The 12,057-nt window shown below is 37.1% G+C and overlaps 2 protein-coding genes across 6 annotated transcripts in view; both read left to right on the top strand.

Annotated features, from left to right (window-relative positions):
- Positions 1 to 12,057, top strand: part of LOC131438976 (potassium voltage-gated channel subfamily H member 6) — a 422,022-nt gene that overhangs the window by 113,540 nt on the left and 296,425 nt on the right. The window lies entirely within an intron of this gene.
- Positions 7,599 to 10,316, top strand: LOC131438978 (mucolipin-3-like). Its single transcript, XM_058609427.1, has 2 exons — positions 7,599 to 7,901; positions 7,970 to 10,316. Exons 1-2 carry the CDS (start codon positions 7,892 to 7,894, stop codon positions 10,003 to 10,005), a joined length of 2,046 nt encoding a protein of 681 aa, XP_058465410.1. The 5' UTR covers positions 7,599 to 7,891; the 3' UTR covers positions 10,006 to 10,316.

Here is a 12,057-nt window from a genome sequence, read left to right as displayed (position 1 = left end):
TGATTAGAGACACCACTTTCTGGTCCAGTTTCGGGTTGGAAGAACCGGGTTTTCTGCCTCTTCCTGGTAGCTCATCCAAAGATGACTGACATGATGAATTATAAACCGCTTTGCCAATTTTCGCATATTAATACCCTTCTCACTTAGCCATGTGTCCAGAACCTTAATTTTCACTTCCTTCCGAAGAATTTAAACCGAACAAACAAGTTAAAGGAAAGAAAACTGACAGCCAAACGCACAGCATGCTGTGATTTAAGCATAAAAACTATCACAAATGCATGAGTGCAACACAAATGTATGTGGATAGCTTATTTTCGATACACTCCTTAGGTATAGATTGAGTGTTGGTATGATTAGTGTTAATGCATAACATAACATATTCTTTCAACTACAGTGCCATCTATGTGTCGTTCTGACGCTAAACATTTTCACTTGGTTTTGTATTTCTAATGCAGATGTCACTTTGAAAGGTCGGATATTGTTTGAGAGAGAGAAAAGAGAATATTCATTGATATAATACCTGAGTAGGTTTGAACCATAATATAGAAAGAGAAAAAGAGAACGGTTACATCTCTTACGTAGGTCGTTGAACAGGTATTGGTCTCGTGGGTTGAAATCAATGTTACCATGCTACTTTTTCAAAAATTTAACTCTGACTCAAAAATTTATCTGGATTTCGACCGTCCCACGACAAAAGGGCCTAACTGCAAATGACAAGTTTCTCTTTGTTTACTTTTTCTTTCACGATTTACCGAACTGATTTTATATTTGACGCTTTACACTTCGCAGAACTTTCAAGGTAAAACTACAAGCTTTCGATTTATATTGGAAACTTAAGAGAATTTGCGATAATGGCTTCGAAATAATCAAAAGAGAAAGTAAACAAAGAGAGGCTTTCATTTGCAGTTAGGCCCTTTTATCGTGGGACTTTCGTTTATTAATTTATTTTTTACGTCAAAACATCTTCCTGTACCATCTTTTTACAATTGACCAGGTGGAAAAGTGATAATTTTTTTTATATCAAACATCTCGAGTTCTGCTAAACCAAGCAATCGGAAATATGAGCAACAATTTATGATTGAGTTTTACGCAGTGTGATCTTGCTCACAGTTTTTGCTTTCGGACGATGGTTTCGAATTCATCCAATCCACCTAGTGGTGTGATAATGCCTTTCTCTTGTCATTGAAACAGTTTCATTAAAACATATTATTTTAGATGCGGAAATCGTTCGAGAAAAATGTTCCGAACTGTGCTAAATATCGTAGAGAATTCCACAATTTGGTCCAGAAATGAATCCTGTACAGCATCTTGATAGTTTCTTTCAATGAAATGGGCAAATCTGAAATGAGATAATCGACATCAAAATTCTATAAGTGCCTATATGGCCGTTGGAACCGACCATTTGTGAAAAAGCTACAAACGAAATCACATAAGAAGAAAACTCGTGAGCAAAATTGATTCAGTCATCAATTGGCACTGCGAGTGGATGTCTTGCGGGTTGTACGCAAAGCTAGTTTCAACTCAAGCGAGTGCGATTGCATCATCCAACAGAGTTTCTGGTCGTTTGCATTGGAGAGAAAGAAAATGAAAAACGAAAAGTGGACAACATTAACATATATAAAATCAGCCGTTCTAATGGCTCTAAATGCTATCTAAAGAACTATAAAGATTGCTTCTTTTGTAAATCGAAAATTAAAATTTGCAGTGTAGTGCAAAACTAAGATAATTTGATTAGTCATTTTGCAATTTTCAAAGTGATTAATTCGCAACAGTGTTTAAAACCATTTATATCCAATCAGTGTTTAATATCTTAGAGAATTATACAATTTGGCCCTTTTGGGATGCCAGAAATTAATCCCGTACAACATTTTGATAGCTTCTTTTACTAAAATATTGAAATCCGAAATGAAATAATCGACATCAAAATTCTCTAAGGTGCCATTTAGAACCATTATTTTTTACCCAAAGAATTGTGCGAAATTTTACCACAGACTAACAGACAGGACACTCAAATTAAATTCTTCAATCATTTTAACGGTTATTTCGAATATTCCTTTACTTGGGACAGTACTCACTTGTGTCATGATGGCGCCACGTTACCCTATCAAAAACATCCTGTCTGTCATCTAGACTGTGTTTATTTTTTTCATTTACCAACAGAGTTGCCATTCATACAGAATTACCTGTAATGTATTGATTTTTATAAAAGCAACGTCTTGGCATTACATTCCTTTGGTGGATTTTGGCCTTTCTGTTTCAACAGACTTCGCAGTCGATTCTCATGATGTGTACATAATCATTGCATGGCTAGTACTATGGATCCTACTGACACTAAGAATCCTTCCAGGTCGGGTATTGATTTGTATACGTCCATGCGAATTTCATGCAGGATACAGATTTAATACATATTGCCAAAACTATATACATAATTGTGCCTACTTCTCATCATCCAACGCAATACAAAATCGAACCCGTTTTGTTACAATATTTACTTGCTTCTGGTCTGCCGCCACTTAATTTCGGGTGAAAACTACCAACACAATAAAAAATAGTCTAGATGAACAACGTTGAGTCAAATAAATGGTTACCTTCCAACATCGCGAAAAAGTTAAATATATTATCAACGTAATCCAATAATTTATTGACGATTTATTTTCAAATATTTTAATGAAATCAAGCATCCCTACAAGCAGCTGATCGGTGTTGACAAACGAGGGGAAACCAACTAGTAAAAAAAACTTTTTCATAACAAAAGGGGTGTACAGATAGTAAATAGTTCGCGCAGTACAATATAGGTGGAACTAGTGCATCACGAAAAATTATTTTTATATGAAATTACTCATACTGTCATGTCTGTTAGTCTGTGGTATAAAGAAAGAGTGTCAGTTTTATTCGTATTCACGACAGCCAGTTATGTCTCTGACGTTACATACCTGTACTTTTTTTTGTAACAAAGTCTACCTGTTCAGAAAGTTTCATTGAAATCTAAGAGGGTGCTGCCGAAAATTTTTTGGAATAGTATTGTGAAATTCGTTATGATCGAGTAATTCGAAAAATCCGACATCCCAAGTAGCACTTTTGCATGGATTAGTCAATGTCCTTGTTTACTTCGTCGCTAGGGGAAAGTCTCTCGCGAAACAGTGCATAACTTCTCAACACCGTGAGAGGCATGTGCCCAAATTCTCATTTAGCGTAACGCGAATCCAGAGATGCCAGGTATTTTTTTGTCATATCTGCAGTTCGGTTTTAAAATGTCTGTAAATATTTTGAAAAGTCTGTAAAACTATATATATATATATATATATATATATATATATATATATATATATATATATATATATATATATATATATATATATATATATATATATATATATATATATATATATATATATATATAATCATTTTACTTACACATTATTGAAAAGAACATATAGAAGTTATTTTTTATTTCTTATTCATACTACGGCAATGCAACCATGTTGGATTCCCTATCGATAGTAAAATCAAAAAGTGCAATTTTTTTTAAATTTAGATTTGAATTTCTATTAGGAGAAAACCTCATTGTTGGTGTATCTGTAATTATATTGTTTAAAAATAATTGCTTAAATGATACGAATTTTGAATTATTTTACCTGGACTAAAAAGCTAATGTCGAATGTTTGAGTCGTTTCAATCTTTTCCCATATCATTCATCATTTCATTTGTAATACATATCATTTGTAAATCGTTAATCATTCATTGTAATACATAGCATTGGTAAATCGTTTTCTTACCCCATCGGTAATACCAACAATTCCTGACTCATTTTTGTGACTTTTTACATATTCCTTCGCTGAAAGAATTCCCTGCATACTTGTTGTGAGCATTCTGTTTCTTATTTTTGTTTTGTTCAAATTATATGTAGAGAAAATTCGCTCTACTGCAGCTGAAGAATGTGGAAGAGAGAGCCAAGATGGAACTAACATCCGGAAGCTCGGAAACGCATAGCTGCCATCCATTCGACGCTTTGATAGTACCTCACTCCAAAATTTAACTCCATCTTCGAAAGAAGTTTCCGAGTCCCAATTACTGCACAATATTTCGCGAAATTCATCATCTATATCCTGAGAATTTACTTCTATTAGATGATGAAAATGTTTCAGTAAAGGATAGATCGAGGTTTGGATCTTGCGCTTGATGTTGTTTGGATTCAAGATTTCGAGACTTTTAAATATTTTGTCGTTCAAGTCAATGCGCTTTTTAATCTGATTAACAACAGAAATATAGAAATTCATTGCGGTTAACCGAAATTTATGAAGATCATCTTTCGATATTTCATGACTCATTTTATCAATCATACTTTGCACTTTGATTCCACAGTACATTTTTTCTAATTCACAGTAATTCAGCGGACTCAAATCGATCAAAGCAACGTCTTCCAATTTGTACAAATAGTCAGACTTCACGAAATTGTTTAATATATTTTTCACAAGCCTGGTGGTTTCCGAGCTCAGTTGGTAAATTTGTGGACTCTCAGATTGAAACAAACGATTCAAAGAGTTAATTTTGGGTAATACATACGCCAAAAAATTCAGGTAGAGTTCGGTTAACGGATTCTCCAAACAGTTTTGGATTTCCTTCATTTTTTCAAGCTGCTTCCTATCAACGCATGTATCTTGGAAACTGAAATATACCTTTAATGTATCAAATCGGTCCAAGATTCTTATTACAACCGCCTCTAGTGACAACCAACGAGTAGCGGCAGGATGCAGCATTTTCAGTGGTTTTACATCCATTAAATGCTGCAGTTCTACAAACTTAGCCGTTCGCAGAGGGCTATTGCTTAGGAATGAGTAGATATCTTTGCACATCTGTTCAATATACGAAGGGATGTTTTTACACGCGTAAGAAGCGCAGAGTGCAAATGAATGGCATATACATTTAACCAAAACTAAATGAGGACAATCCAACTTTAGCAACACTGAAACAGAATTGTTCCCTCCAAACATTACATTGGCTCCATCAGCCGCAAATCCAATTAATTTTTTTTTATACGGAATATCATCTTTGAGGAATTTGTCAACTATGGCAGAGTATATGGTTTTGGCATCGCTTTCAACCATTTCTATAATATGATAAAAATAGTCCCGAATATTTAGTTTATCATCCATCCAGCAGTAAGTCCGAGTAACCATTACCAAAGTTTTTCTAGTGGATACATCTGTGGATTCATCGATAAGTAAACTAAAACAATTTGCTTTTAGAATTTCTATCAGTTCCTCCTTATGTGCTTCTCCAAGGACATTTTTAATAATGGCGGAAGCCTTTGTACGACCTAGTGATAAATTTCTCGCGGTCTCCGAATCGGAGTATATAACTTTGGATAATCTTGCATAGTCCTCAATGTCTTTAACTGACTTGTTATGTTCTACTGCCCATGCACATATTTGTATCTCGGCATCTTTATTTTCTCTTGTCGGTTCAATGAATTTGTCAATCTTTGGAAGAATAATTGCTCGGGATTTTTTCAAATGACACTCTCTGTTTTCGTGTTTTTTCATGTCTGGTATGCCACCACGGCAACTGATAGTTTTTTCACATATTTTGCAATATGCATAATTTTTGCCTTTTTCGCTAGGAACAAGCCAATTAAATTTTGTTTTCCATGAGCTCAAAACTTTGCGTGGATATTTTTTCATGTTTTTAGACCGTGATGAAGCTGTTCAATAATAGTTAAATTGAAAAGAGAATTAATTACAATGTGCGCAAAATAGTATAACAGCAAGATGGTGATAATAAATCTCTAGAATATTAAAAATGAAAATAAAACTTTATACCCATAACAAGTTTATTATGATTCACTAAACCCTAAAATGGTAAAATCGTATCGCTAGTATTATAAATAATAATTCGAATTTTTACTCTTTAATGCATTTTATAAAGACGCTCAACTAAAAATAAAAACTTTTTTTAAGTTTAATGTTCGAGCCGTAAACATGTGAAATATAGTTATATAGTTAGGGCTCAATTCCCTCACTCTTATTCGATTTATTTATTCATATCTTGGCTGGGTTGACGGTTCAGGAGATAAGGCATTGGTTTCATGAGCAAGATGTCGTATGTATGAGATTGATAGTACAGATGTACACTAACAATTTGCTGCGAAATCTACCAAAACAGACGGTTAAGTTTACAGAACCTGGCCTTGACTTTGCTTGTTATTTCTTCTTGCATTATAAACTTGATGTCTACTCAAATATTGCGAACTTTAGACTTAGATATTAAAAATCTATGCCTATAGATATATCAATTTCTTATAATCATATTTAAAAATAAGACTTACCGATAGGTTTGGCTACTTTACTTTTGTCATCCAAAACACCAAAAGTATCTGAGTTCGAATCTGTCGAAGCAATGGAGTTACTGTGTGTACATTCTGAAAATATATATTTGTTAAACAATCTTTTCATAATCTGGTTCCCAAACTTACCATCAACAGCTGAGTCTTCTGGCTGGTTTTCAATGAGATTTTTAAGGTCATTAGAAACAACGGGTGACTGGTATACTTCTACTAAATCACTTGCTTCGTTATGGAATTTTGATAAAAATAATGATACAGGTGACTGTAGTTCTAGAAAATTAATGAACAGTTATCATTTATATTTCTCATGAAACAATTTTTTATTTTTACCCGCATCTACAGATCTGTTTTCTGACACCGTATCAATCGTCGGTCGATTGAAAAAATCGATAAGCTTTGCGTTGGGTTTCTTTGAAATTTTAGGTTGAGATTTTGATTCACCGGAAATAATTGAAGAGCAACTAGCTGAAGCTTCCACAAAACGAAGCTCTTCATTTTGTATTTCTGAATTTCCTACGAATGCAAATGGTATGAATTTTTAATATGAACAATTAAACAAATTTTGAGATGTAAAGCTAAATATTTTCGTTATATATGTGGGTATATATATACCTTTTTCAGCATCTAAATCACGTTCAGCTTGAGAAAATTGGCATTTCGACGATGTTTTACTACCCGAATATTGACTAAAAAAGTCGGTAAGTTTCCTCTTCGACATTTTAATTTTGAACCAAATTTGATTTTTATAAAACGGAAAATGGCGCAGTTTATTCACTCGTGACACATGCATGCATATGCTAGATTAGCTGTTATTGAGTAAGAGTGAGATGTTACCTCTATTTCTAGATGAATTTCTCAAAAGGCCGCATCAGAGAGTGATGATATCTTTATGTTTACTTTCTCGTTCGACTATTGTGAACACATAATGAAGCAGGGCAATTTGGGGAAACTACAATTATTTGTACTTAAAATCCGATCTCATTATTTCATGCGATATAAAATCTGCAAAAATCTGCTGAAAATTGAGAAGTCTGCAGAATATCTGCAGCTTTAAAATAATCTGCGGTGAAGTTAAGAAATCTGCAGATTTACAGACAAATCTGCAGACCTGGCATCTCTGCGCGAATCGCATGCGTCGTAAGACATTCGTTTCTCTGCACCATGCTTTGTCTTCGTTGTTCGTACGTGAGGAATGGCCGTAACAAAGCAAAACATTTTCTCGCGCACTCGCTCACTCCCAGTATATCGATCACATGACTCGCACACAGTCATCCGCTCTCGTGTGGCGCTACCTTCGCTTGCTATGAACCAGTATAGTAAATGATTTTACAGTCACTTCTCATAGTGTTATTAGTCATACGCAACGCTCTGAATGCTGGCAGTTCTCGTTCCGTCAGAAGATTTATAAGAAAGAAAGTATTATTTACCACCGTTGTTGTTTTTTTCTATTCTCGTTCCTGTCTGTTCCACTAGAACTGTTTCGTTCCGCCACCAACGTTGGGAATGTGATTTCTCTATCGCTACTATTCAGTGTCGTGCCGTGTTTATATGGTGGCTTGTGTGTATCTGAACCGAGAAAACCAACAAACTGATAACGTCTAAATCCCCGTGTCTCTCTCCGTACAGCAGTGGTGAGGGCCAGTTCCTGCAGTAGCCCAGCCAGTGATCTGGAGATGAGCAGCTACTCATCTGCGTCATCGTCGTCATCATCAACTGCATCGCCATCGACCTCGAAACAGCCACGGAACAAGGCGGGAACGAGATCCAGCGCAGCAGAAACGGACAATGAAAAGTTGTTGCTGGTGAAACAGAAAATCGATACTACGGTGAACCAACAGCACCCGCAGCGTACAGCTGAGCCCAGGCAGGAAAATCAAGCTTCCGTCAGTCAGTCGGGGGAGGAAAATCACACAATGAATATCAATTCGTCGGAGGACGGTTTCGTGGAATCTCCCGTTTTGGGGAATTCACAGACGTCGCTGAGTGAGGAACGGCTCCGGCGGAAGTTGCAATTCTTTTTCATGAATCCGATCGAAAAATGGCAGGCAAAGCGACGGTTCCCGTACAAATTTGTCGTGCAAGTGATAAAGATCATACTGGTTACCCTACAGCTGTGTTTGTTTGCACATTCCAGATACATGCACGTAAACTACACATGGGATAATACCATAACTTTTTCCCATCTGTTTTTGCGAGGCTGGGACATAACGATGGAGGTTAGTACTTACCCCCCGGAAACGGGTCCACTGTCGGTTTACATGGTAGACGATTTCTTCAAAACCATCGACTATGCCATCGATGGTTACGCCAATCTGTCGGAAGCCATCGGACCATATTCATATCCTAACGAGGATAACACCATGCCGCCGATGCAGCTTTGCTTGTACCGCTTCAAGGACGGAACGATATTTGGATTTAACGAAAGTTACGTGTTCAATCCAGAAATAGATACGCTCTGTTTGGACCTGGATGGAAACGTCACCACAATTGGAAGCCGCAAGTTCATTCGCCAGAAGGATATCCATATAAACTTTTCGGCCTTGGTCAAGGCCGAACTTAAGTTTGCCATCAAAACGGTCAATTTTAAAGCGGCCGGTCCAATAACAGCACCCGATTGTTATCGGTTCGATATTCTGATTCTGTTCAACAACCAAGACCATGACGGACAGATGACGCTTCGGTTGGAAGCGGAACCGACGCGCCTGGTGTGTCACGGCGATGTGGAATTTATCAAAACTTCAGAAATCGAAGAAGCACTCCGTAGCACCCTGAACATACTAGTCATTGTAATTTGCCTCGTGTCGTTTGCTCTGTGCGCTCGGGCAATCTATCGAGCCCAGCTGTTGCGTATTATAACCTGTGATTACTTCAAACAGACCTACGGTCGTGATCTAACTGCCGAAGGTAAATGGGAATTCGTCAATATGTGGTACATTATGATAGTGTTCAATGATTTTCTGCTTGTGATTGGATCCGCTCTGAAGGAGGAAATCGAGCGGAAGCATTTCATCGCGGACGATTGGAACGTGTGTTCGTTGCTGTTAGGAATTGGAAACCTTCTCGTATGGTTTGGAGTACTGCGCTATTTGGGATTCTTCAAAACCTACAACGTCGTCATTCTGACTCTGCAAAAGGCAGCACCGAAAATCCTACGCTTTCTGCTGTGTGCTTTGCTCATCTATGCCGGATTCATCTTTTGCGGTTGGCTTGTACTTGGACCGTACCACATAAAATTCCGTTCCCTGTCAACCACTTCCGAGTGTCTGTTTGCGCTGATTAACGGTGACGATATGTTTGCCACCTTCACGATCATGCCGGAGAAATCGTTGATGCTGTGGTGGTTCTGCCGGCTGTATCTGTACTCCTTTACCAGCCTGTACATCTACGTGGTCCTGTCGTTGTTCATTTCGGTCATCATGGATGCCTACGACACCATCAAGAAATATTACAAGGACGGATTTCCGCTGTCGGACCTACGTCAGTTTGTGGGCCCCTACCACCCGAATGATTTCTCTGCCGGAGTATTCCGCGACGACGATGATTTGGACTACGAAACGATCAGTGTGCTGGGAGCAATAAGACGAATAGTTTGCTTCTGGAGACCGGACCCGTTACCAAGGGGCCCAACGGGGTACACTTCCCTCAGCCCTAAACCTTCGTAGACTATTAACTCGTGATATTGTAGGAATTGTTAACCGAAAGATAATTGCCACTGTTTTACTGTTTCTTTTGTTTGTTTGTTTGCGTCGAACAAGAATGTTATGTAATAAGAGTTGAGTTCAAATCGAAGCCTAAGTAGAAAATGTGACCAAAAATTTCATCACAAGCAAACCAACTGTCAAAAACAAAAGGGGGGTATACGCGCAAATGCCACACACACACTGTTAATTGTTAGTATAAATCTCTGCAAGTAACTAATAGGTAATGAATTTTTAGTAATTGGAATTTAATAAATGCTACGGAAACGTATAAACTGTTTTTTTTTGTCACGTTCGAAACTTCCACCTGTGAATCACATCGCCTACTTGTTTTGATTTTAAAAATTTCTCCATTTCATTTTCGAACAGTTTTGTCAGGTTGTCAAAATAAAAAAAAAACAGTAAATTCACTAGACGGTTGTGAACCGTAACAAAAGATAAGTATACTTATAATTCCAACAGTAAGTATTGTGCTTGCAGAATAAAATCAGAAGCGAATGAATGGCCGGATTATGGGAAGGTGGGGCAAGACTGCCAGAGGGGCAAGTGTGCCACCACCACCATTTTCACATAGAATGAGCATTTATCATAAGGGCATATTCATTAGTGTTCTAGTTCTAGATGCATAATTTATATCAGTTACAAAATTTAAATCTTAATTTTAACAGTTCGGCTGAAAAGTTCGTATCGTTTAATAGAAACACACATTTTTTGCCAAAATTCGTTTTTTCTCCAAATTAAGTGCACAATAAAATTTTACATTTGAAACGAAAGGTAACGAAAACGATCCAAAAAATTTTAAACGTCGAAATGATTCCAAACTATCGTGTGTTGGCTCATAGTTGGCATTAGGCCCTTTTTAAGGAAATCTCTGACATTTTGAACCTGAGAGTGTAATAGTGCAATATTTTGGTTTTGATCGCTGTCACCATTGCTAATTTATTGGATGAATAAAGGACCTTTGAGATGAAATTAGGAGCACAGTAGTTAACATATCAGAAGTGTTTTTAGCTGATTTTTTAATTATTATTTTAATTTCCAAGGAATGTTAATCAATTCCTAATGTGGAGCACGGCGAATTAAGCACAATTATGAAAAAATCGTAGTGATTGTAGTGGCTAAATCAGGTTTTTAAGGTAACGTCCTTACAAATGAGATGGAATAGGGAGCCCTTACCCTAGTATTTGAACATTGTCGATACTATTTATGTATACAGGATTCACTATAAATGTTAGAGTTACTTTGCCTTTTTCTATGCTAGAAAAAAATCGATCTCGAACGGAGCCTCAATTTGATGGGAACCGAGGTGAACCTATTTTCACAAACTTATGCCGTTTGTGTTACACCGGTGCAGTGTAATCAAGGCATCCTTTTCTACCCTACACCGGTTTCCCTAGTGCCATCGTTAAAAACGAAAATGCCATTAGGCTCGTTTGACAGCTACTACTGGACTTTTTGTCAAGTTCAATGATCGAACAGCAGTCATTTCCGGTTCCGGAGATATAACTGGATAAGTGACGTAAGCGACAAAACGCATTTTTTTTCTTGCCGCTTAATTTTCTCAGCGATGGCTGAGCCGGATTCAGTAAACTATAGTTCGTTAGAAAGCTACTATTTAATCGTGAATCAAGTTCGTTGTTTTTTGTAGTACGATTTGTCCTTTGCCTAAAAATAGGCCTCAGTTTCAGCGATTACCTCTTCATTGCTTCTAATTTTTTTACCTGCGAGCATTCTCTTGACGTCTGAGAACGGGAAAAAGTCACTGGGGGCCAAATCTGGAGAATACGGTGGATGAGGGAGCAATTCGAAGCCCAATTCGTTCAATTTCAGCATGGTTTTCATCGACTTGTGACACGGTGCATTGTTTTGATGAAACAAAACTTTTTTCTTCTTCAAATGAGGCCGTTTTTTTGAAATTTCGTTCTTCAAACGCTCTAATAACGCTATATAATAGTCACTGTTGATGGTTTTTCCCTTTTCAAGGTAGTCGATGAAAATTATACCATGCGAATCCCA

The sequence above is a fragment of the Malaya genurostris genome, chromosome 3 (genome assembly GCF_030247185.1).
Source record: "Malaya genurostris strain Urasoe2022 chromosome 3, Malgen_1.1, whole genome shotgun sequence".
Lineage (NCBI taxonomy): Eukaryota > Metazoa > Arthropoda > Insecta > Diptera > Culicidae > Malaya > Malaya genurostris.
This window is presented reverse-complemented; position numbering and strand designations above follow the sequence as displayed.